Below are 26,469 nucleotides of genomic sequence, written 5' to 3' on the forward strand. Positions count from 1 at the left end.
GATCACTGGAAACAGACAGGACTCCACAAGAGAGAGAGAGAGAGAGAGAGAGAGAGAGAGAGAGGGGGGGGGTGGGGAGAGAGAGGACAGAGACTGTTGCAAATATCCCATGTGGTGTATATGAGCTCATAATCACATTACCACCGGTGGTCAACTGCAAGCATAAAAACGAAAGAATCCAGCAGAGAAAGTCAGAAGTAAAGAAATGAAAGCAGAAGTAGAAATAAAACAACAGTGCGAGAAAGGTCCAGTGCGAGAAAGGTCCAATTCAAACAACACAAATCACAGGATGCAAAACACACAAACAAACAAACAAGCGACACTGACGTGTGGGAGCTGTGACCCCCTCCCCCCCAAAAGTCCCCCCATCTCCCTCACACAACCCCCCTCCCCTCTCCCCGGCACTCGGCCAGTTCTCCCGGATTACTGACTCGACAAGCGGATCCAATCAAAACTGGGCACTCTATCCTCTTCCGCTTGGTTGAGAATCTAGGCAGCTGAGGGAAGTTATAGGCTTGTAAGGGTAAAATCCAATGAAAAAGGGATATTGTTTTGTTGAGAGACCAGGAAGGAAGGAAGGAGGAAGGAAGGAAGGAAGGACCTTTTTTATATAACTCCAGATATAGACGTCCAATAGTAGCAATGCATTCCCCTCCTCCCTACCAAAAAAATAGATCGAAAACAACCTAAATGACCTAAGCGAGACAAAGAAAGATTCAGAGAAAAAGAGATTAAGTGTGGGGAGGGGAGAGTTATAGATGGAGAACGACAGAACGAAATATAGATAAGTAAAAAAAAAAAAAAGTGGAGAGAAGGGAGGGGGAATTTTATTGAACAACAAAAGCAAAGGTGGGACAGACGAGCGTGCCATTTCGAGAAATGTCAATTGTAGCTGAAGAAAATAAAAAACAAGGACAAAGGTCCTCCCCCGCCAGCCTCGTGAGCGACTCGAGTACGATGGCAGTCCTCGGACCCTCAGACGCTGTCGACGACGAAGACCGGAGATTCACCATACAGAGGATGACGTAACGCCCAGCTTCAAGGAAACGGGAAGAAAGAGCAGCTGCACCAGTAACAGCTGCACTAGAAACAGTAGCAGCAACAGCAGCAGCAGCTTCTGATTAGGGATTACAAGCTCAGCTGCCGGAAGGATTCAACAACGTGTGTAAGCCGTTGGAAATTTCAGTGTCAGCATCGTCGCCACCTCACGCCGCCCAAAGACTTAAAGGTGGGCGTTGGAGGGTGGAAGCCCCAATTTTTTATCAACCCAAGTCTGAGCTAGGGTTGCCACGCCCACGACCCGCCCTCAGGGAAGCCCTCAAGTACGCCCATGATCGGATGAATGCTAAGCGCTCTCGGCTTTTTTCTTTTGGGCTACGCGGTTAGCGGCTGATCTGCAGATAAGAAGGATCAAGGCTGATCGGGTGTTTAAGAAGATAAGAGGGGAAATGGAGGGGAGAGGGAGGAGGATGGGGGAGAGGAGAACGGGGCGTGTGTGTGTGGGAGTGATAAGAGTGGAGGAGAATGGTGGAAATGGCGAGGTCGGTTTTTTGAATGAGCAAAGAGATTAAAGATGTGAGTGAGAATTCAAGCTTTGCAGTAGGTATAGCAAAACAGGGAAGGAGAAGCAGTAGGGATAGCAAAGCAGGGGAGGCAAGGCAGCAGGAATAGCAGGGCAGTAGTCGTGAGCCCTTTCCATGCAATAAGGTGTTCTGAAAAAAGGAGAGAAATGGAGAGACGGGGAGAGGCGCAAGCGTGAGTGCTTGTACAAGCAAGCGAGCGAAGAGTTAACAAGGCTGAAGTCGTGCGAATGTGAAGTACGTAAGAGCTCCTCCTGCATAGGTAGATCGATGTGTCGCGCATCGTGTGGATATTCCATCTTTCAATTTTCTTTTCAGTGTCGTGACAAACCCGATGAAAGCTTCGTATATCTTGTTAGCATTTCTTTCCATACTGCATGAATTTTTGGTCCAAAAGGTAGAGGTAAATGGTATAGAAATATCACTATTGGATTGTTTAAATAAAAAAGTCAACTTGGAAGTGCAATCCCTGAGGATCAAGACAAATTCGTATGGATTTTATGTTTATATATCAATCATCCAAGGCTTACTAAGGGACTGGGAGGAAGTGGGTTGGTTACATATCACATGAAATCCGTAAACTAACAAACGACACAAATCCTGCAACTTCTGAAAAATTTTGCATTTTGTAATATAACAGATTTTTCTGTGTTTGTTTGTGTGTGTATGTGTGTGGTGGAATGCTCTTTTACAGACGAAATAGTTCACCCAAGAGATTACAAAAAATTTGGGGCAAAGTGACTTTTAGTGGTAACACAAAGCACTGGTCAGCTTGCACCCTCTGTGCAGAAACTAGAAATTACAAATTAACAAAGGACAGCAACGAAGAGAAGGTCACTCAAACTGATGGTGATGAGAGAGGAGTCTGGGCGACGCGTGCGTGGGTGTGTGGACGGTTGGGTCCGTTGGAGCCACGTCTGCAGCAGACGACAGTGGGTAGTGGTGTTGTCCCCCCAAAGGGAACAGATGTGCAATGGGAAGACCTGAGAGTTTCTGACAGAGTCCGCTTAGCCAAGAGGAGGAGGAAGAGGAGGAGGAGGAGGAAGAAGAGGAGGAGAAGGAGGAGGCAGCACTTGAATGGTATGTTGGTCGACTGTATCTCACCTTAAAAAAATAGAATAAAATAAACGCTATACTTTTCTTCAATTTTGAGATCAATCTGAGTATTAGGGAAAAAACAACATCCATATATCAAAAGACGAACAAGCTTTTTTTTAAACTGTGTATTACAAGAACTGTTTCATGAACCTCCATGAAAATCTATATAAACATTGAAGGTACCAAACTTAGACCAATCCCTCATCAAATGTCAACTACAATAACATTCTAGACTTACGATGATATTCAGCCGGTGTTCATAGAATGACCACGATTGGATTGCCATTTCATTAAAACTTACCAGAAGTTTTATCTCAAACGTGGGATTGTTCAATGTAAACTTAGATGATTCAAGCTAACCAATCCGAACCTGACCTACATAAACCCACCAACTTGCCTATCAGCAAAAAGAAAGAAAGAAAAATTTATGACGATCTCGGAATGATGGACTTCGATGGCAAAGAATAGAATCCAATTCCATCGTAGTGGTGGTGGTTGTGGTATTGGTGGTGGTTGTGGTGGTGGTAGTGGTAGTGGTGGTGGTAGTAGTGGTGGTGGCGGTGGTAGTAGTGGTGGTGGTGGTGGTGGTGACCTTTGATGATATTCCTTCTGCTGATACCCTTCTGGTCACGTGACATACCCCCCACCACCACCCTACCCTCCCCCTCCTCAGACGAAGAAAACTGGTACTGGTGAAGGCGTTCTTCAAAGAAACCAAATGCTGAGGAGGAGGAGGACCAGAAGGAGGAGGAGGAGGAGGAGGAGGAAGAAGAATATGAAGGGGAGGAGGAGAAATAGGAAGAAAAGGTAAATAGGAGAAGGAGGAAGAGTATGAGAATGGAAAACAGGCGTAGAAGAGGAAAAGAAGAAGAGGAAAAGGAGAAGAAGAAGAAGAAGAAGAAGAAGAAGAAAGTGGAACGGGAGATGAAGAAACAATAACGGGCGAGTGGAAGGGCGTGCGTGGGTGGAGCGTGTTGGGTGGCGTGGGCGGGGAATTGACCTCCCTGCTAAAGACGAGACATGGATCTGCGCATTGCTGCTGTCGTCGACTTAAGGCTTAGCGGTTCTCGTGTGTCATGAGCTGGCCGAGCGGTGGTCAACTGACTGACTGACTGACTGACTGGATGCGTGCCTGCCTACTTCTGCAGGTCGCTTCTCTTTCCTTCACACGTACCCCCTTCTCTCCCCTACTTTCCTTTCCTCTTCCCTTCCCTCTTTCTTTTCCCACTCTTCCCCTTTCCTCCCTTTCTTACCCTTCCTCGTTCTTTTCCTCTACTTTCCCATCCCCATACCTGTTCACTTTCCTTTTCTTTTTCCTTCCTTTCTTTCTCTCTTTCCTTCTCTTGCCCTTTTCCCATTCTCATTCCCGTACACTTCCCTCCTGTATGGATCACTAACTGTATGTCTTAAGCAGATTATATTTTGGGAATATTCATAACATTCCCACGATCAAGTCACTCGACATTTATGATTAGACTAAAGCAAAAAAAAAAAAAAAAAAATCTTTGTCACCTCCATGGTTCTATGCGGTATTGTCTCCAATGATACAATCGGTGGTTATTACTAACAAGAATATTCCGTACCATTTCTCTTCTTTTTCTTTCCCTCTCCTCCCTCCCTCCCCATGTCCTCCTCCCTTTTCTTCTCCTCCCCCTCCTCCTCCCACTCCCACTCCCCTTTCCCTTGCTTCTATGCGTATATGTGTATGCATATATGTGAATATGTGCACATATATATGTGTGTGTGTCTGTGTATATTTGTGCGTATGTGTGCGGTTTTGCATGCGTACAAATGTGTGTATTTCTGTGTGTGTATATTTGTGCGTGTGTCTGTGTTTGTGTGTATGTGTGTGTGTGTGTGTGTGTGTGTGTGTGTGTGTGTGTGTGTGTGTGTATGTATGTGTGTACACGATTTTACGCGCACATGTGTGGGTGCTAATCCTGAGGTATCATTGTATCTCGTTGCATCGTAATCGGCGTAATCGGACACCGTCGCCACAGCGAGTTACACACACACACACACACACACACACACACACACACACACACACACACACACACACACACACACACACACACACACACACACACACACACACACACACACACACACACACACACACACACACACACACACACACACACACACACACACACACACACACACACACAGAGAGAGAGAGAGAGAGAGAGAGAGAGAGAGAGAGGGAGAGAGAGAGAGAGAGAGAGAGAGAGAGAAAGAAGAATAAAGAAATGAAGAGAAAGAATTGATTTAGGAAGAAAGTGGGAAGGGAAAGGAAGTTTCGTCGAGGTACCTTCCCTTGCAAATCCTCTCTCCTCCTCTCCTCTTCTCTTCCCTCCACTCTTCTCCTCTCCTCTTCTCTTCCCCCCACTCTTCTCCTCTCCTCTTCTCTCCTTCCATTCTCCTCCTCTCCTCTTCTCTCCCTCCACTCTTCTCCTCTCCTCTTCTCTTCCCTCCACTCTCCTCCTCTCCTCTTCTCTTCCCCCACTCTTCTCTCCTCTTCTCTCCTTCCATTCTCCTCCTCTCCTCTTCTCTTCCCTCCACTCTTCTCCTCTCCTCTTCTTTTCCCTCCACTTTCCTCCTCTCCTCTTCTCTCCCCTCCACTCTTCTCCTCTCCTCTTCTCTTCCCTCCACTCTCCCCCTCTCCTCCCCTCTCCACGTAAGGGAGGAGGGGGAGTGCTATTGCGGCCACTCTCCCTCTCAAAACTCACCCGAAAGTAATGTAATCTTTCCCGTCCCGACTCGCCCGCTTCGCTGAGCGGTGGCAACCCACAATCGTTCTACAGACACCACACCAAACCCGACCATTCCTCACCACTGATCACCACACGCACTATTCCTCCCCACCGTTCCCCACCAGTGCCCCACAGCGTGCAGTCGTAGCTCAACTTGTTGGAGTATTTGTGTATGCGTATATATACTGTATATACACTATATATGTATATATATATATATATATATATATATATATGTATGTATATGTATATATATATATATATATATATACATACATACATATATATGTGTATATATGTATATATATATATATATACATACATACATACATACATACATACATACATACATATACCAAGGCTTTTTCCCCCTTACAAGGGGGGTAGCCAAAAAGAAAAAGGCATAAAATCATTCCCACCCATTCCATCCCTGAATACACTCCACACCCCTCCACCCTCCCTCTTATCTTAGCACCTCCTGAATGACGGGTCATCCCTGCACCCTGTCCACTGCCCTGGGTCAGAAGCAGTGTCGCAAGACACAGCACATCCACAGCAAGGCCGCTTCATTAAATCGGCGACCCCCCCTCTCCGTCCCCCCCATTGCATAAAATGAGAGGACGAAAATCAGTGTGCTTCAGCTCAGCAACTTACACTTTATACACGTACATACATTTATACATACGTACATACATTCATACATACATACATACATATACACACATACATATATACATACATACATACATACAAACATACGTACATACATACATACATACATACATACATACATACATACATATATAAGTACATACATACATACAAACATACATACGTACATACATACATACATACATACATACGTACGTGGAGATACTGTGGACTTCGCTCCCTCGCCTACACGGACATTCTCTCGCATTCAATGGTACTTTCTCCCCTCCCCCCCCTTTTTTTTCCTCTTCTTTGTCTCATACTTCATCGTCACCCCCTTTCTCTTCCTCTCATTTTCCCTTACTCCCTCTCTCCCTTCTTCCTCTTTCTCTCTTACACCCACACATGTATACACACACACACGCGCGCGCGCGCACTCATAGTGCCGCATTGCCTCAGGTTAGGTCAGGCCAAGCCTAATCCCGATGAATGCATGTGTGGATATTTGGTGAGTGTACGTTTGTGCACGTGTGCGTTTGTGTACGTATGCGTGTGTGTTTGTGTGTGTGTGTGTGTGTGTGTGTGTGTGTGTGTGTGTGTGTGTGTGTGTGTGTGTGTATGTATGTGTATGATTCACCATGGTCTTGGATCACGTGTTGAACTCGTGATCGACAGCTATTACCCTTTCGTAAGAGAGCTGAGAGCTCATATATGACCGATCTATGGGTACTGCTGTGACCGTACACGCACACACACATCCAACTCCCCACCCACGAGAGTTGGAGTAACGACTCGCAGCGCAGCGATACTGAAATTATTTCAGCCCTGGGTGGAATTCGAACTCGGACCGCTGTAGCAGCAGTGTATGTGTGTGTGTGTGTGTGTTTGTACGTGTGTGTGTGTATGTATGTGTGTGTCTGCGTGTGTGTATGTGTGTGATTCACTATCCATCATTGTCTTGGATCACGAGTTGGACTCGTGATCGACAGTTATTAACCTCCCGAATGAGAGCTCAGAGCTCGTATGACCGATCTATTGGTAATACTGTGACCATACACGCACACACACACACCCAACCCCCCGCCCACGAAAGTTGGAGTAACAACGCAGCGATACTGAAATTATTTCAGCCCTGTGCGTGAATCGAACCCGGACCACCGTAGTGGCAGGTGTGTGTGCGTGTGTGCGCGCGATCGTGAGTATCGTTCCACATGCTTTTATTCTCTCCTAACCCGTTCCTTTGCCTATCTTCCTCTCCTTCCCTGTCCTTCCCTCTCTCCAAGTCAACCCAACCTGCCCATGTCCTCTCTCCTCTCTTAATTCTCATCTGAGTTAAATTGTCTTTGCTTCCCCCTCTCTGCAAAAAGAATGTGTGTGCCTGTGTGTGCACGTGTATGTGCGCATATGTATATATGCGTGTATGCGTGTTGGTGTGCGTATGTACGTGCGTGCACGTGTGCGTGTATTCATATCTCTCCGCATTCCTGTACTCATAAATAGATTTCCTGTCTCCCTTTCCGTCTGTCATCATCTCCGTTTTCATTACAAGTCGATTACTTCGTCTATAGAACTCTCCTATTGGCGACAAAAAACCCATTCGCTTGTGGAGGATCGAGGGCCCATCGGTAACTCACCCGTGATCGACGAAGGGAGTTTCTGTGAGCCCCGTGATCGATACAGAACGCGAAGCATTCAATGTGATTCAGGAGCACCGAACCGTTTATTCACTACCTCAAACCAATGGCCTCCGAGCTTGGAATGTTGAAAGATTTTTTTTTAGCTTAGCATAGCTTGGCTTGGTTTGGCTTGGCTTTGTTTGGCTTAAAGCCTCGGTTGAGATTGGAACGGAACTGGCTTTGGAATGTGTCTACGATCTAACTGGATTGTGGACGAATGTCAGTGTTATTGAAGATGTATTTGAAATCATACCCGTGATCTGCAAATACAAATGGACGGAAGCTGACAGATTCATTATCCAAAACCATTGAAACAGTTCCACAACGCTGTGGACACAAAGGGAGAGAGAAAGCATTTAACATTGTTTAAGTCATCTTGCTGACAGGCAACCAAATAAGTTCTGTTATATCCAACCCCGGTCGTGTTTCGTGATATTATGATTTGCTGTTGTGTTTCCAAACCTCCCTCCTGACCTCCTCCTCCTCCTCCTCCTGACCTCCTCCTCCTCCTCCTCCTCCTCCTCCTCCTCCTCCGGCCACCGTCCATAAACAAACAGGAATGAGAAACACAATATCTCAGACTTTGCCTTGAAAAAACGGCTTCATTAAAACTTTGGCTTCAAATTTGCAAAGATCAGCTTTATTTATTCCTCAGTAAGTCCACATCATCTTTCACCTCCCTCCCTCCCTCCCTCCATCTCCCTTTCCCCTCCCCCTCCCCCTCCTCCTTCCGTCCTTCTATTTTCATCCTCCTATTATCTTCCTTCAACTTCTTTTCTGTCGCTTCTTCATGATCCTTTCCTCCTTTACTCTCATGTTATATACGTGTTCATGATGAAGGTGAAAAGCGTACGCCAGGAGGCACGTAACTGCTGTCGAAGCTTCTTGGCCTATTGGGACAGGTAGCATACGGTCGCTACCGGGAATCGAAGAGTAAGCGGGACTCGAACCCATAACTAAACAAATGTGAGACCAGCACGCTTTCGATTACGTCACCAGTGCACAAGTACCTCGAAACTGATCGCTCGTTACCTTCCCATCACGATACTCCTCCATTATTGTTGTTTTAATTTATTGCGTTCCATATCAGACGAAAATATTACCAGTTCCTTATGAAGTGTAAATCCCGTGACAGTCACTGTCACCATCATACTAAGATTCTAGGATCCGCCTTGCATTAAATCAACAACAACATTGATGCAGTCATCGCTAGACAAGAGACTAAGATTCTACGATGATCCATGTCATTCATGACAGAACTTCCTCACTAAATGACCTTTAACATGACCCCTCCCTCTTGGTGACCGTTGCCGAGTTCCGTGAGGTCGCGGGCATCCTGAGAGTCCAAGCTGCCGATTTGTTGACGGTTTTCTCGTGCATGACGAAAAAGAAGTCATGCAAAACAACACCAAAACAGCGAGGAAGTGTGAGAACCTGTGGAAGATGAACACCCGTGTGCATTCACATACACACACACACACACACACACACACACACACACACACACACACACACACACACACACACACACACACAAACACACAAAGAAGAAAAAAAGAAGAAAGAACGAAAGAAATGGAGCAGGGCGAGAGCACGAATAGACTTAGGAAGAAAAATAGAGAATGGAAAGAAAAATTGTAGGAAAGGAGAATGGAAAATGGAAGATGAAGAGCGTTAGGTGCATCAAAGGGGTCGGGTGACGATAGGGAGGGTTAATGGAAGACTAAAGGGAGTGGGTGAGGCGTAGAAAGGAGGGCAAAGCAATAGCAATAATAATACGCTCACACGGTCCTACCATTTCTCATTCCCTTGTTCTCCTTCACCTTTATCAATAGCCTCCTGCCTCCCATTCCAACCCTACCTCATCCACTTCTACGCTGCACCCTTCCTCCCCCTCCATCTTCTCCTCCTTCTCCTCTTCCTCCTCCTCTTCATCTTTTTCATCCTCTTCTTCTTCCTCCTTCTCATCCTCTTCCTCCTCTTCCCCCTCATCCTATTTCTCCTCCTCATCTTGCTCCTTGGTGTCTTTCTCTTCCTCTTCTTCTTTATCCCTTTTCTATTCTCCCTTTACACTTCTCTCCTCCTCCTCTTTCCATCCTCTTATTTCTCTTCTTCATCTTTCTCCTCCTCATCTTTCTCTTTTTCTTCTTCTTTATGCCTTTCCTCTTCCTCCTTTACCCTTCCCTCCTCTTTAAAGGGGACGTGGGTTTGTTGAAATGTGGATTGTTATACCGTAGAATTTATACCAAATCCTCTACGCCCGTAGTGTACAATTCTAAATTGACTTCCTGATTGAACGAAACGCTCTTTGGAAGCAAATTCAGAACAGCCAGATCGTCGACAATAACTTCCTGTAGACGCCTAAATATGGCAAATTCATTTTTATCCTGGCTGCTCTAACTGAAGGGTAAATCATTAATCTGCCACCGAGCCTCTAGCTTCTGTTCCTCCTCCTGCTACTTCCAATGCGCCTTCTGCTGTTCTTCAGTGTGGATACGGCCAAAGGAACGCGGTCATTATACATAATTAACACGGACATTCTCTTTGTCTGCACTTTAGGCTGCAGTGTGACAGGCATTTCACCACCCTAACATACAAAGGGTCGTTCACCATGCACGTGGTGAGGCTCCTGCGTGTCTGTGTCTATGTGCATATTCGATATGTTTCCGCTTGCACGCTCTCCTACTTATCTTTACACCAACTTTATAAACAAGAAAAGGACGGGAGAGAAAGAAGAGTAAATTTGAGCTCGACCGCATGTGTCTGGGTTCTTTCCTATCTGGCCTAATCGAGGAGAAGGAGGAGGAAAATATCAAGATTGATGGAGCTGGCACAGGAAGTAGTGCCAATGACGGTGCAAGTGCCAGTAGTGGTGTAAGGTCCTCTTTCCTCCTTTGCTTTCCTTCTTGTCCTTTTCTTCCCTCTTCCAGTTCTATCTTTCCTAGCAATCGTTTCCTTTCTCTAACTCCTTCTCCTCTTTTCATCTTTGCTCCCTGTCATTTCTCTTTTTTCCTTCCCTCCTCCTTCTCATCCTGCTTTACCTACTTCTCCTCCTACTCCTTTATCTCCTTCCTCTTCTCCTGTTCCTTCTCCCTTTCCTACTCCTCCTACTTTTTCTTGTCCTCCAGCTCCTTCTCTCCCTCCTACTCCTCCCCTTCCTTACTACTCCTCCCCCTCCATTCCTACTCCTTCTCCTCCTCACTTTCCTACTCCTACTTTTCCTTGTCCCTCAGCTCCTTCTCTCCCTCCTACTCCTCCCCTCCCTTCCTACTCCTTCTTCTCCTCCTCTTCCCCATTCTCCTTCTTTTCCCTCTCCACCTCCACCTCCTCCTCCTCTTATTCCCCCTCCTTAGTCTTTTCTTATTCTTCCTTTATCTCCTTGGGGAAGAAGAGAAGTGAGGGATGCAGAGGAATTGAATGATGGGAGAGAAAGAGAGTAGATGGAGGAGGAAGAGGGAGATGGAGAAGAGGAGGAGGAGGGAGATGGAGAGTGGGAGGGTGAGGGTTGTACAAGAACTTAAGGTCCAGCCGACAGGCATGGACAGTCTAAAGACTTCGGGAAGTTATTCCATTAACGGGAATTTTCCAGAAGTCTTTTTCTTCTTCTTCTTCTTCTTCTTCTTCTTCTTAAGACTTTTCCATATAAGACCGGGCTCGTTTTGGTTCATTTTTACGCAAAACTTCTGGATTCTCTTGCATTCCCGGGAGTGAGTGGGAGTGAGATATTCCGTTTACGATCGCCGTGATGTGCTGTGTTGTCCTGTGATTGCTCTGTTAGGTACTGTAGGTCATGTGTCTTGTCTGCTGGCGGTGGAGACCTGGAAGGAAAGGGGGTAGGATGAATGAATGAATAAATGAGCAGATTGGTGGTTTCAGGGTGCATTGGACTGTATTACATCAGGGTGTAATGAGCAAGTGAAGATTATTCTTATTCGTCTTCACTGGTGGAGTTGCATACTCTCTTTTTTTCTTTGTTTTGATGTCGACTGTCGTGGTTAATGATATGCGTGCTTAGGTCGAGCCGACAGTAGGCTTTTGGTACATAGGTCCATTATGAGGTTGGATACAGAAGAAGAAAAATTAGACAAACATTCAAACACACGAAATAAAATGAGCAAATGAGATTAAAAGTTGAGAGGCATTAGAGCATATTCTTGTGGTATTTATCTTAATCTTAGAACTTTGATAGTTTATTGCATTAGTTAACCATGAAGTTAGTGATTTTTTTCAACTTATTTTGAAATGAAACCTGCGTCCTGCCATATTGAAGATATATGCTTTTGTCTGGTAACCGTCTAGTGTGAAGATGTTTTCATATCTGATGTTATCATTTTCTTTTACGTTAGAATTCTAAAGCCCTGTATCGACCCCCCCCCCTTCATCTTACCTTCTTTTGGAAAAATAACTTTTAAGATGTTTTACTCGGATTTCATGTATTTTTTCTTTTTTCATATATGATAATAGTTATTGGTTTGTCTCTCTGCTCTTGCCAATCTTTTCATGTCTTTAATGAGTTCAAATGTTTTACGCTGATTCCATATGTTCTGTTTCTTATATTTGATAACAGATGGTTGTTCTGTCTCTCTGCTTTTTCCAATCTCACAATGAAGTTTGAAACATAATATTCCAAGTATGGTCGGACCAGTGTTTTATTTGCTTGGTTGATGATAGATGAAATTATGAAGTCAAGATATTGTGTTATCAATCCTGAAACCTTGTTTGCGTTCTCTATGGCAGAAATGCAATGCTGAAACGGTTTAAAGTCACTGCATGATTACACCAAACTCTTTTTCACTCTCCACTTCAGTTGTAGTTTTTCTAAATATCTTGTATCCATATGCAAGCGAGTTAAACGTTCTAAGACGTCGGTAAGATGAACTGTAGATCCCACTGTCGGTGAAAAAAAAAGAATGTTGTACGAAAATATTTATATTACGATCACTGTCTGTGATCCTCTTCAGCGTGAGGATCACATTCAGTGATCGTAATAAACGTATCTTCGTACAACGTTCTTTCTTTTCTCCGATAGTGGGATCTACAGTTGTAGCCATATGTAGTGGTCTTTTACCACGATAGGAAGGGACGGTAGGGGATCTGTAACTGGTGCGGTTTGAGAAAGAATCGGACCTCTTGTTGAAACAAAACAGCTACACAAGAGACAATCCAATCGCGTGATCCTAACACCTCACTGGCCTGCCCTACCCTGCCTAACCTTACCCTACACTACCCTGGCCTACTCTGTACACGTGTGTATAAGGAGAGCAACCTTGTTGAGAAAATATGTGTACTAAAAGGCCTCTTACCCATTGTAAATGAGATAACCACCCAAGGCATGTACGCACATTTCCCCATCTTATGCTCTTAGTTCTTAATGGATGAAGGACCATATTTGCCCCCCACCCCCGCCTGGGTCCGAAGAAATACAGCAAGACTCAGCTTTTTCCTTTGTAAATGGACCCCCACCATCTTCCCCTCCCGTCTCTTAAAGTTGAGAGACCCCGAGTGCCGTACAACCAGGAACCTTGGTCATACGAATTCGTCCTTCGGAAGTCTACGCAGAATTCATCCTACTGAAAGGAGGAGGAGGAGACTTCAATGCTTAGTGCATAGTAATCCGAGGATCGGTATCCTTCAGGTTCCGGGACCTGCGACGACACTAGGACACCCCTCCTGGTGCCTGGTACGTGGTGCCTGATACCTGGTACCTTGTAAGGACTCGAGTGTTTGTGCGCCGCTGTGGTATCATACGCTCGGGTTCGTTCCGCAGCGACAAGTGCCGAGCCCGATGATCTCGGTTCGCGTTGTCAGAAGCCTTGTGGGACAGCAAGTGCCTAGTCATTGTTTTTCATGTTCTACACACACGCGCACACACACACACACACACACACACACACACACACACACACACACACACACACACACACACACACACACACACACACACACACTATTCCTCCTCCCTATTCTTTCCTTCCTCCTCGTCCTCCTCCTCTGTGTGTATGCACACCTGTCCATTTGTTCTCTCCGTTGGTTAGTTCCATCTACTTCCTCCTGTAATTGCGTCTACATATAAACATATCTTGTTCTATGACTTTGATAACACGTTGAACATGTTTTAGATAATAATCAAATTTAATTCCATATCCTTCAGCTGGCTGAATGCCATCTGTCCACCTGCCTACGTAAACTTGTTCTCTGAGACCTTTCCTTTCTTCTCCTACAGATGGTCTGAATGAGGTCTGCGCCGAGATGAGTCTTCAGGTGCTCCTGGTGACGGACGCGATGCTCTTCAACTCTGTGACTGTGCGCCTCCACAATATGACCCAGGAAGCCTTCCTGTCGCCGCTCCTCTCCTTCTTCGTCGACGGACTCGCCGCCATCATCCCGTGTCCGCGGGAAAACATCTACATCTTCAACATCCAGGTAGGCAGCCGCGTCTCCTCTGAGGGCGTGGGTGGGGGGGGGATGGAAGAGGGAGAAAGAAAGAGAGAAAGAGAGAGAGATAGAGAGAGAGAGAGAGAGACTGCATGCATGTGACATCTTTTCGAGGAACAGAAAGAGGTGGTGCGAGATTTGAAGTTGTCTTCAAATCTCGTCACCTGATCATGTCGCGCCGCCTATCAGCCGGCCGGCCGCCCCTCATGCATATAATCTTCAGTGGGCCTGAGAAACATAAAGGTAGGGAGGGGCTAAAGGCTCTAAGTGATGTTGCCTCCGCTGGTATTCCTTCGAGGACAGCAACGGCCCAGAGGGAATAAGGTGTAGATGTACTCTAGGGTGCTTTTTTCGTCAGACTGTCCTTTCCACGGGACTTTCTACAAAGAAGCGGCGGCTCCGAAAGAAAACTATCTAGTCGCCAACTTCTTTTGACTAACTGATTGACCTCGTCCATCCCCTTTCTGCAGGACGATACAGACGTGGACGCCCGCATCCTGAACGTCTCCTTCAGCGCCAAGCGGCCCGACCGGGCAGGAGAGGAACTCTATGACCAGCAGTACCTTCGTGAGCGCGTCTACCTCCACAGGAACATGTTGGCCAGGCTCGCCACCGTCGAGGTAATGAGAGAGGGAGTAGAGGGAAAGAAGGTGGAGGGAGTGGGAGAGGGGGAGAGAGGGCACCGGTACATGGGATAGGCAAAGGTAATCATCAGGGAGGGATAAAATGGCATTGTAATGGGAGGAAATGTGGGAAATACCTAAGGAATGAGGAATTTTTAATAAGAAGTTCTTTCCCATTGCAAATTCTACCAATTTGATGGCAATACTTACCTCCTTTGACTCTGCAAACAGAATAGTTGCATCTACATGTAAATTAATATGCTGTATAACATTCATACTTGTCCATTTTTTACAACCTTACTCTCCTTTCTTGTCACTTCATCCATACGCATGTTGAACAGTCATGGTGACATTACACACCACTGCTTTAAGTCAGCACTTACCTCAAGCATTTTGATTTAATTTACTACTCACTTGGACTTCAGACTCAGCACAAAAGTCCTTCACTGCCTTTAAATCTCTCCCCCTACCACACTCCATAATCTCGTGGTCTCTCATACTTCTTTCATACCTACTTAGTTATACGCCTTCTCCAGATGCACGAAACAGGGGGACAGTTATTTCTATTATACACAAGACTTGTCTTATAAAGTCTTATGAACCAATTGCTTTTTAGTCGAATTTTGATTTCTTTTACGCCCGTCCTTAACGAAAACTACTGTTCTTCTCCTATCCTCTCCTCTGTTCTTGTCATTATTAATTGCATAGTGGCTTTGCCACACAATTTGCTGGGATGCTTAAAAAGTATTTGTGCTTGCTAGTACATATGGTTGCACACAAATATATATTTCTATATACATTGAGTTCTTTTATAGTACAAATATGCTTATGCAAATTTATTTCATGTATATATCCAGCATTGCTCTACAGTGTGTGCGTGCTTGTATGAAAGTATAATGTCAACATTTAAGTTTACGAAATTGTAATCTTTTTGCACTCTAACCTGGGTCTCCACCCGCAGGTACTACCCTTTGACGACACCTTGTGTGTACGTGAGCCCTGCCTCAACTTCGAGGAGTGCCTCAGTGTTCTCAAGTTTGGCACGGCCTCCGGGTTCATCGCGTCAGACACTATCCTCTTCAGGCCCATCTACCCGGTCAACACTTTCGCCTGCAGGTGTCCCAAGGTGAGTCCAAAGAAGGAGGAGAAAGAGGAGAGGGACATTTCTCCCTTTGGTGTCTGCTTCCAAAGGGGACGGTAGGGGAATGAGAAGCAGAAGAGAGATGGCCAAAGGAAGGGAAGGGAAAGGAAGGGGAGGTGAGGGAAGATGAGATGGGACAAAAAGTTAAGAGGACTAGGTTGAGCCTTGAGCGTTCCAAAACTACAGTACTAGGTATCATGCATACAAACATAGGTGAGCGCACACATACACACACACACACACAAACGGATGAATGGCTTATAAATATCTCGGTGGACTAAGATGAGGAAGCAAGGCTAGACAAGAAGGAGAAGAAATTTTGCAGAAGTAGGGAGGGATAAGTGGGAAAGAGAGTAGAATAAAGGGAAGATTAGAAGATGAAAACAAAATAAGAGTGGAAGAGAGGGAACAAGGAAGAAAATTAATCAAAACAGTTGAAAGGAGTAGAGATAGATAGATAAGGTATACAAAATGGGGGAGGGACTTTTAAAAACAGCAGATGTTTATGTGTAGCGATAGACGATATTATGTTAACAGACAGACGGACAGACAAACAGACAGAATTACACCGAAAATGAAAAAAAGATAGAGAGAGAAGGGGAAGAAGATCTAATAAAGAGGGAGGAAGAGGCTGGCGTACCTCTGGGGGCTGAGTGTGACAACAATAATCTACAAACCCATCCAACCCACCTACCACCATTTTCTTTATTTTCCTAATCTAGATTACCATGTCTGACAACACCAACTTTAATCATAGTGATTTATACCTAATGAGAATATGACTGAAAGAATCCTCTACCCCATCGCCATCGACCCATTCATGGTGACTCTGGACTCTGTTACTGATTCCCGGACTTAATGTTAACTGTCTCCTTCTTCTTCTTCCGCTGCCTCCAACGACCTCAGGGCTTCACGGGCATGCGGGAACACTACGAGTGCGACACAGAGGTCAACCTCTGCTACTCGAACCCCTGCGGCAATCACGGCTCCTGCATGCGGCGCGAGGGCGGATACACCTGCGTCTGCCTCCCAGGATACACAGGTGAGTGCCGCAACGGCGGCTTCGTCAAGTAGGATCCATGTACATATATGTATATATACGCACACATACATACATACGTACATATATAAATGCATACATACACACATACATACATACGATTGTACATACAGTACGTACTTACATACATATATACATACATGCATCCATACATACATACATACACACACACATACATACATACATACATACATACATACATACATACATACGTACATATATACATACATACATGCTATTATACATACATACATACACACACACACGTACATACATACATACATACATACGTACATATATACATACATACATACATACATACATACATACATACATACATATATACATACATACTTACATACTATTATACATACATACATACATACCATAAACACCAGACTCCCTCATCAAGTCTGGTGTTTACATTTCTCATAAGATAAGGATCCCAGACGCCAGATATTCACACATACATACATACATACATACATACATACATACATACATACATACATACATGTATATATACATTCCTCGTTCCTCCAAAGGGAGTGGACGAGCAATTTTTTTTTTTTTTTTTTTTTTTTTTTTTTTTTTTGACATTGACTAATGTTCCCCTTTCTCTCCCTTCCCTCTCTCCCAACAGGTACCAACTGCGAGGTGAACATGCTGAGCGGTCCGTGTAAAGACGGCGTCTGCGCTCACGGTTCACACTGCTCCGCGATGGACCGCGGTGGTTTCACGTGTGCCAACTGCACGCGCTCCCTCTACCACACCGCCACGTGCCAGCTGCGAGCGCGCCGTTTCGCTAGAGGGTCCTTCCTCACCTTCCCGTCTCTGAAACAGCGGCACAGACTCCATCTCAAAGTCAGGTAAGAGGAGGAAGAGGGTGAGCAGGAGGTAGGGGGAAGAAGAGAAGAAAAAGGAGGAGGAGAGGAGAAAGAGGGTGAGCAGGAGGTAGGGGAAGAAGAGTGGGAAGGGAAGGAGGAGAGGAGGAAAAGGGGAAGCAGAAGGTAGGGGAAGGAGAGAAAGAAGAGGAGGAAGGGGAGAAGAGGAGGAAAAGGGTGGATGAGGAGGAGCATAAGGAGGAGGACAAGGAACAGAATTTGGATGAGGAGAAAAAAAAGGATTAGGAGGAGGAGGGGTAGGTGGAGAAGTAGGAGGTGGAGCATGAAGAGGAGGAAAAGAAACAGGAGGAGGAGGAGGAGGAAAAGGAGAACGAGAAGTAAGGAGGAGTAGCAGTAGGAAGGGAAAGGTGAAAAGAAAGGAGAGAGCATGGGAGAAGAGAGAGAACGGGAAAGGAGGAACAGGGAGAAAAAAAGAGAAGAGGAAGAGGAGGAGGATAAAGAAAAGGGAAAAGAAGAACAGAGAAATGGGAGATGAGGAGAAGGACTTATGAGAAGGGGGAGGAGATGATGTACTTGTATGTTGTTGTACTTATTCTATTTCATCCTGAATAAATATAACGTCACAGAAGACGTGACCGAGCCTGTTCACAGAATACGGGGGTCACTTAGCTACAACTACAAAATAAATATACCCAGGACGCCACCCGCGGCTCATGGCGCCAACATAGGCATCATCGTATTCAAGAGGTTATTAATAACTCCTTTTCCATTCCTTATCCATTTCAGTTTCGCGACTCGAGAACCCGACGGCATCCTTCTGTACAACGGCCGCTACAACGAGAAGCACGACTTCGTGGCCCTTGAGATCGTCAACGGCAGCATCAGGTTCTCCTTCAGCCTGGGCACGACCACCACGCGCGTCTCGGCCTCCCTTCCCGGCGGCGTTGACGACGGAGAGTGGCACACCGTCAGCGTCGATTATTACAATAGGGTGAGTAAGGGTGGTCGTGGAGGGAAGGTGGTCTTTGACACATATTGTGGTCTTCCTAAGTAGCCTTTCAAGGCTTCCCCAGGAGAGTATTCAGTAGTTCGCCAGTGATAACAGGGCTTCTGGTCTTTGGGACAATGTTGCGCCTCAGAGATAGAGTCATGTAGGAGAGATTTATGAAGAGCACCAGAAGAAAGGAACAGTAGTTGCTAAAAAACATCATATATGTTTTTTGAGTATAAATTAGTCTCCAATTATAATGTGGTGCAGCACTCTGGTCCGTAGGGGGTGTCACTGAAGTCCCTAGGGGAGGAAGAGGGAGGTTCCACCACCGTCTGTTGCTAAGATCAACTTACAACTGCTGCTGAAGTTGCTGCCGCTTGTTTGAACCACCGGTGGCAAAACTTGCTTATGTCTGTTTTCCCTTCCGAGGTTTGGGATGGGGATGAGACGGGGGCGAGGTCACAGTAGAGCATCTCCCCCGAAGTCACTTCTCCCCCTCGACAATCTTCGAGACAAAAGTGACACTCATTATACTGATGCCTTCTTGGGCAATGCCGCCCCTCTCTCCCTCTTCGTTGCAGAGTGCGACCGTGAGCCTGGACGACTGCGACACCGCCCTGGCCGTCAAGTTTGGGGACAGAATCGGCGAGTACCACTGCGCCAACTCTACCGCCCAGGTTTTGGAACCAAGGTGAGTCATGGAATGGGTCTAACTCGGATCCTGGATTCTTCTTGAAAGGAGAGAGCCTATAAGAAGGAGGGAAGAGGGAATAAAAGAGATTTTTTCAAGTGGTGTTTGTGATATGAGCACTCGGATTGATAATAATAATGATTTTCAAAGAACCATACAATACCTCTTCAAACCATATGTGTGTGTTATCAGTCATGAATTACTATTGTAATATTATGATTGATATTTTAATAAATCAGATTCAGATTTTTTGAATTAACAAACCTGTCTCTTACTAACACACTCAATGAGATCTCAAAAAAAAAAGAATGTCATCATATTGACTACTGTAAACATAATTCGATTTTAATAGAAACTACAATTTTAACATTTTATACTCACTCCTACTCCACACGTAAATGAAAGAAGATTTTGGAAGAAATTCTCAGCATATCCTGCCATGGTTGTGAATTATAAATCTCCTCAGTTACATTTGCCATTTGTTTTCTACAAGTGGTCATTGATGGGTTTGGTAATTAAGAAAACTTGATTCAATTCCCAATGGAAGCTAGTAAATCCCAATTTAGCTTACTAGTACCGTTCTTGTTACCTTCTACTAATTTGGTATTTTCTTTTTATCTTACCACCACTACCACGCCACGTCGCCACATCATCCCACCACCCAAACCTTTCCTCTGACCTCAACTTCGACTGCCACTTCGGGAAACACCTTCACCATCACCCACAGATGTGTCATCTTGACCGAGACGTGCCACCGGTTTCTGGACGTGACGGGGCCTCTACAGGTGGGCGGGCTTCCTTGGCTCAACACGACCTACCAGGTCCAGCAGCTCCACTTCCACGGCTGTATCTCCGACCTCTACATCGACCACGCCTTCGTTGATCTTGATTCGTAAGTGGCTCGAGGGAATGTGGGTGTTATAGACAGGGCACAATGAGTGGATGTAATGGACGAGGTGGTACTAACAACACAACTCAGTGTTTCTGTTGACGTGTGTTTGTTTGGATGTGTATTTACGTTCAACTGACCTATATCTATGTGTTTATGTAGACCTGTGTTTAAATGCAAGAACTTTTCTCTGCTGATTCCAAATATCAAAAATAAGTCATACGAAAATCGACTAAAACATATGAATCTGTTTTCCCTAAAAAAGCGTAGACTCAGAGGTGACTTGATACAGGTCTTTAAAATTGTAAAGGGAATTGACAACATCAAAAGTGACAAAATGTTCACATTGAATGAGAATCAGACAAGAAACAATGGTCTCAAACTGTCCGGAAATAGATTCAATTTGGAAGTAGGTAGAAACAACTTTGCCAACCGTGTAGTTAATGAATGGAATAAACTTCCTGCACAGGTAGTGCAATGTAGTTCAGTTCGAAGCTTTAAGAATCATTTAGATAAATACCTAAGTAAGATGCTGTAATGATTATAATTTATCTTATAGTATTTGTTTTTGTTTTGTTATCATTTGTCTGTCTGATTTTCATTTATTATTAGTTATATGTCAATTTATTATTATTTACTATTTACCTGTTTGTTTATTATTTAACTATACCTATGCATTTATTTATGTATTTTATTTGTTATTTACATTATCATAGTTTTTATTTATTATTTTGTTATTAATATGATTTTTTTTTTCGCATCCGACCTAGATATGGATCAAAAGGTCTCCTGTCGGCATGCTCCGCCTTTGTAATCCCTTTGTAAGTCCCATAGTAGAGATAGTACTAAGAAAAGTAAGTCTTTAGAAGGGAGGGTGAGTGAATATCTGAGAGTGCATAAACAAAAAAGAAATTACATGAATTAAAGGAATAGAGAGGGCAGTTAAAGATAGGTGACACTTTGTATGAACTAACTATATTTCGCAATTCATAAGTTCTATGTATCGAGCTACTATGTTTTCATATGTAATGTATAAAAAGAAATTGAAGAATTTTCTTCTTGGACCGTTTCATTCTTCGTTCTTTCCAATGTTATCACTTCAACTTGCTTTCTTATTTGTCCTAAGCATAACTCTTTCTTTTTGCTGTTGCTTAGCATGCATATATATATATATTTATATATATATATATATATATATGCATATATGTATATATACATATATATACATATATATATATATATATATATGTATATATATATACATATATATATATATATATATACGTATATATATATATATATATATGCTAATAAGAACACGGATACGTGTATTCACTTATGCAAAGTAGATCACTCGGAAAAAAAGAAAACTAACGAAGCAGAGCGCTTTCGTATATTACATCCAGTGCAAAAAGTACTTTCTGCACTGAAAATGTATATACGAAAGCGCTCGCTTCGTTAGTTTCCTTTTTTTAAATGGTCTACTTTGTGTGTGTATATATACATATATATATATATATATATATATATATATATATATATATATGTGTGTGTGTGTGTGTGTGTGTGTGTGTGTGTGTGTGTGTGTGTGTGTGTGTGTGTGTGTGTGTGTATTCTGACTGCAACCCCAATAGGCTTTCAGCTTGCTTACCTAAGCCTTTTTATTTACTCTCTCCCTCCTTGCTTCCTTCCTTTCGACAATCCCTCCTTCACTCCTTTCTGCCTTTTGCTCCCTTTCCTAATTGTTTTTCTTCCTCTTTTGAGCAACTTGTTGATTTCTTCCCTTCCTTTCTTCCTTCCCCCTTCCTTCTCACACTTTCTGTATCTGACCTTTTCCTTCATTCTTTCTCCCTCTCTCCCTCCCATTCTCATTTTCCCTTCCATTTTCCTTTTATTTCCCCCTTTCTCCTTTCTTTTTGTCTCCTCCCACCCTCTCCCTTTCTTTCTCACTCCCTTTCCCTTCTTTCTGCTACCACACCACTCACCTACATTACTTTCCTCCTCCTCTCCTTTCCCACCACCTCCCAAATCTCCTCTTCCTCCTTCATCTCCACCATCCATATACCTCGAGTTTGTTTAATAGGGCATATGTAGACCCCCTTCTCTTTTTGTACTCTCCTTCCACTTCCAACACCTCCACCCCCTCCACCACCAGCACGTCCCTCATGAGCACATCCCTTGCCCCCTGGTCCAGGTACGTGGCAGACAACGGGACACATCCAGGATGCCCCGAGAAGAACAGTTTCTGCAGATCACATCCGTGCCACAATGGCGGTTCATGCAGAGAGACTTTCGGCACGTACGTCTGCGACTGTCCAGAGAATTGGGGTGCCAAGGATTGTTCGCAAGGTGAGTTGTTTGGTCAGTCGTTCTTGTAGGAAAGGAAATCTTTCAATTTGATGTTCAGGAATGAAGTGAACTTCGAAACAAACCATTCAGAACTGGCCGATGTTGATCAAGAGGCTTGGTATATTGTTGGTCTGTTTATATCTGGATGGTTAATAGCTGGTGATCGTGAGTCATGTGCATGATCCAAGACCATGGTGAATCACACCCACCCACATACACACACACATACATACATACATGCATACATACATACATACATACATACATACATACATCCATACATACATACATACACACGCATACTTATATATATATATATATATATATACAAACGCACACATTTGGAGCAGTAAAAAAAAAAGAGGAGCAGTATAAAATGTAAGAATGAGTAGTGAAAACCCTACAGAGGACTTTTCTCAGAGACGTTGTAGTCAAGATGTGTATTATCGCTTTTACTTTGGGCAGAAAAACATATTCCTTCAAAAATGGTAAGGAAGGAATGCGTACTGTAAAATCCCCCAAAATTAGCATCTGTCATTCTAGATGACTTAAATACATGTGATCAAATTGAAGATAAGGTTAGGCTAGTTTAGTACATAAGAAATTGAGTGTATCCACTACAAATCAAGTTGAAATCATAAATCAGTGGTGATGGTTATGTGGCATTCAGTCGACGGCTGCAGACTGTTTTCATTTGTGTGTTATTGCTTAGATTATTGTGTTTAACCAGAAGAGTTGTGGTGTTCGAGTTCTTGAAATATCTCAGTGATTTTATTTGTATTTATTCATTTATTTATTTATTTATTTATTCATTTATTTATTTATTTATTTATGCTTTCTGCCTTTAGCTGTCGAGGTGGTGAAGCAGTTCAGTGGCGACGGTTATGTGGTGTTCAGTCCGCAGCTGCAGACCATCAAGCTTCCCTGGTTCAACAGCCTGGCCTTCCGCACACGTGAGCAGTTTGGTCTCCTCATGAGCGTCGCCGTCGGCCAGAACTCAGAGAGCGTCCTCGAGGTGAGTTCTTGCAGAGGAAAAGGAGAGTCCATTTATTAGTTGAAATACTCACTATTATTGTTGTTATTGATGCCGCTGTTTATTCCTGGATGGATAGAAAAGTTCTCGGGTAACTGTAAGCAGAGTTCGCCATTATTACCAGAATAAGAAATGTTAACTGCGTACTTCGTTCACTATTGGTGTTTCCTTAAGAACAGGTTACCTTTAGGTCCCAGAATAGTGTCTTTGTAGATTTTCCAAAGAAACACGCCATAGGGCTTTTTTTCCATTATAAGGGTCTGGCCAAGTCAAATCATATTTCAATCCTACACTCATCCCACACCCATCAAAAATTCATCCTTTTTCCAACCCAACCCCAACCCCCCACTCTTAGCACCTCGTGGATGATAGGTCATCTTTGTTCCCCGCCACACCACTCAAGTCGAAGAAAGTGCAGCGAGACACAGCTCTTCCACTTTTTTATTTGTCATTCTTCACTCATTCTCTCCATTTACCCAAAACATCTCAGTAATTTCATGCGATAGATTTACCCGATTTATCTGAGTAATGATTTACCCGACAGATAGATATTTTATTCATAGATAGATAATTTATCTGACAGATATAATTTATACGATAGATAATACACATTAGATATTTATTTGAATATTGTAGACTACCTTAGATTGATTAATGTAGGCGTTCTAATGGAACCAGTAATGAGTACCTGGTAATGTTAATCATGTGAGAGGAACATCGGAAGGAATCATTCACCCCCTCTTCCTCCTCCTCCTCTTCCTCTTACTCCTCTTCCTCTTCCTGCTAGTCAGTAACAGAAACAAACCCACACTAATAATACAACACAAATAGTAAACAAAAGTTTTGTCCCAAAGAAATCTGTGGGAAAGCTCAAGGACCCTTGTTAACTCTTGTGGGATTGTTTTTCAATCGAAGTAACTCGAGGCAATAGTTATTACTATTTTGTTGCCCTTTAAGGATCCCCATCGATCTGGTGTGGCTAAAGAACGATAACTTTACTATTCATGCAGCTAGATGCAGCGATATTGTTCCTCTCTCTCTCTACCCTTTTTTCCTCAATTTCTTTCACTTTGCGAAGTCCAGTCAAAGTATGTGGCGCAGGTGTCTTGTTTCCAGTCAATAAAAATCTCAGAGCATGACCTACCCTACACTGCAAACCCTTTTAAATTTAACACAGTAGAACTGCACCGATAGTAGTCATGAGAAGTTCTTTAACCTTTTTTTCTGTACACAGCTGGTGGAGGGCCACATCCAATACCGGTTCGAGAGTTCCCAACTTCGAATATCAGAAGTTCGAGTGGACGATGGGCTGTGGCATAACGTGGAGGTCAAGTGGATGGGTGGAGAAGTCTGGATCAACCTCGACTTCGACGACTTCGAGACCACCATGTGGGTCGACTCCAACGTGGCCAACCTTTACATCGGAAAGGTCTCAGTCGGAGGCAAACAACCTTCCGACCCAGCCAAGGTCACGGGATTTGTTGGCTGCATCAAGGTGGGTGAGAGGACCAGGGTTGATCTCTGGAGATGAAGAGCAGACCTGTGCTCGAAAACGACCACTTAGCTTGTGTGATAACAAATATACAGTATATCCTTTGCTTATAAATTTGGTAACTCCTACTTTCTCTTCCACAGGACGTGCGTGTAGGAAGCAGCCCGACAGCGTGGCTTCGGCCCACTCATGAAGGCGGTGTAACCGACGGATGCCACGCTTCTGACCCGTGCTCATCACTACCTTGTCCACCCAACTCACAATGCATCAACACATGGGCAGGCTACGAGTGCCAGTGCCACAAGGGTTTCTATGGCGCCAACTGCGAGGACGTCTGCCACCTGAACCCGTGCAGCAACAACGCAACCTGCTTCCACGACCTCCATGCTGTCCGGGGATACCGATGTGACTGCATCTCTCATGAGTATTCAGGTGGGTGATTGAGTGATGGGTAGACAACTTCAGTAGCTGCATAGTCCCACCCGGGATCTGGTTCCTGCACAGGTACAGAAGAACGAAAGTGATTCGTGCCCAGTTCGTGTAAATGGATCTTCTTTCTTGTGCCTGTTACCTGAAAGAATGTCATACAGAGATACTACCGCAATGAACTTGCTTGCTGTTATCCGGGAGAGGACGGAGAACCGCCAACTCCCCACACCTCAAGGAGACGCAGTCCTGAGGGACCGGTACCTAGTCTCCGGATCGAGTATTTCTTCCCTGAGTGACATATTGTTCAGTACGGTGGTTGTTGCTGGTTACTTGTGGGTAATACGAGTAGGTCTCTTGCAAGAGAGGCTGATTAATTGATATCATATTCATAGTAACATTCTGCATCGTGTGCAGAGAGGATATGGAGAACAGCGATCAAATCGGCCTCCAGGCTTACAGATAAAACTTATGATAAGAGATTAAAATCCCTATACATCCCGTCACTGGAAGAAAGAAGATGAAGAGGGGACATGATAGTAGTGTTCAGATTATTAAAGGGAGATGAAAAAGATAAAAGAAGATAATTTTTGTTTGGTACGGGAGAATGTCATAAAGTCATGGGAAGTAATTGGTCATCACGTGTCAAATGGATGTCAACAGTTTTCCATACAGAGGCATCAACTTCAGAAATAGTTAGTTGATATGACCCAAACTAAAACCATAAGCAAAT

General features: G+C 44.1%; 1 protein-coding gene across 6 annotated transcripts in view; it reads left to right on the forward strand.

Annotated features, from left to right (window-relative positions):
- stan (Protocadherin-like wing polarity protein stan) overlaps window positions 1-26,469 on the forward strand; it is a 343,319-nt gene that overhangs the window by 281,304 nt on the left and 35,546 nt on the right. For all 6 annotated transcript variants that reach the window (XM_076210587.1, XM_076210586.1, XM_076210584.1 and 3 more), the window contains exons 3-14: window positions 13,985-14,184; window positions 14,667-14,816; window positions 15,781-15,945; window positions 16,867-17,002; window positions 17,664-17,889; window positions 18,652-18,856; window positions 19,438-19,547; window positions 20,275-20,439; window positions 22,631-22,785; window positions 23,634-23,800; window positions 25,053-25,313; window positions 25,454-25,742. In XM_076210587.1, coding sequence (XP_076066702.1) covers window positions 13,985-14,184; window positions 14,667-14,816; window positions 15,781-15,945; window positions 16,867-17,002; window positions 17,664-17,889; window positions 18,652-18,856; window positions 19,438-19,547; window positions 20,275-20,439; window positions 22,631-22,785; window positions 23,634-23,800; window positions 25,053-25,313; window positions 25,454-25,742 — 2,229 coding nt within the window. The remainder of the gene's footprint in view (window positions 1-13,984; window positions 14,185-14,666; window positions 14,817-15,780; window positions 15,946-16,866; window positions 17,003-17,663; window positions 17,890-18,651; window positions 18,857-19,437; window positions 19,548-20,274; window positions 20,440-22,630; window positions 22,786-23,633; window positions 23,801-25,052; window positions 25,314-25,453; window positions 25,743-26,469) is intronic.

This window comes from Oratosquilla oratoria, chromosome 27, assembly GCF_046742065.1.
Source record: "Oratosquilla oratoria isolate Oo_2021 chromosome 27, ASM4674206v1, whole genome shotgun sequence".
NCBI lineage: Eukaryota > Metazoa > Arthropoda > Malacostraca > Stomatopoda > Squillidae > Oratosquilla > Oratosquilla oratoria.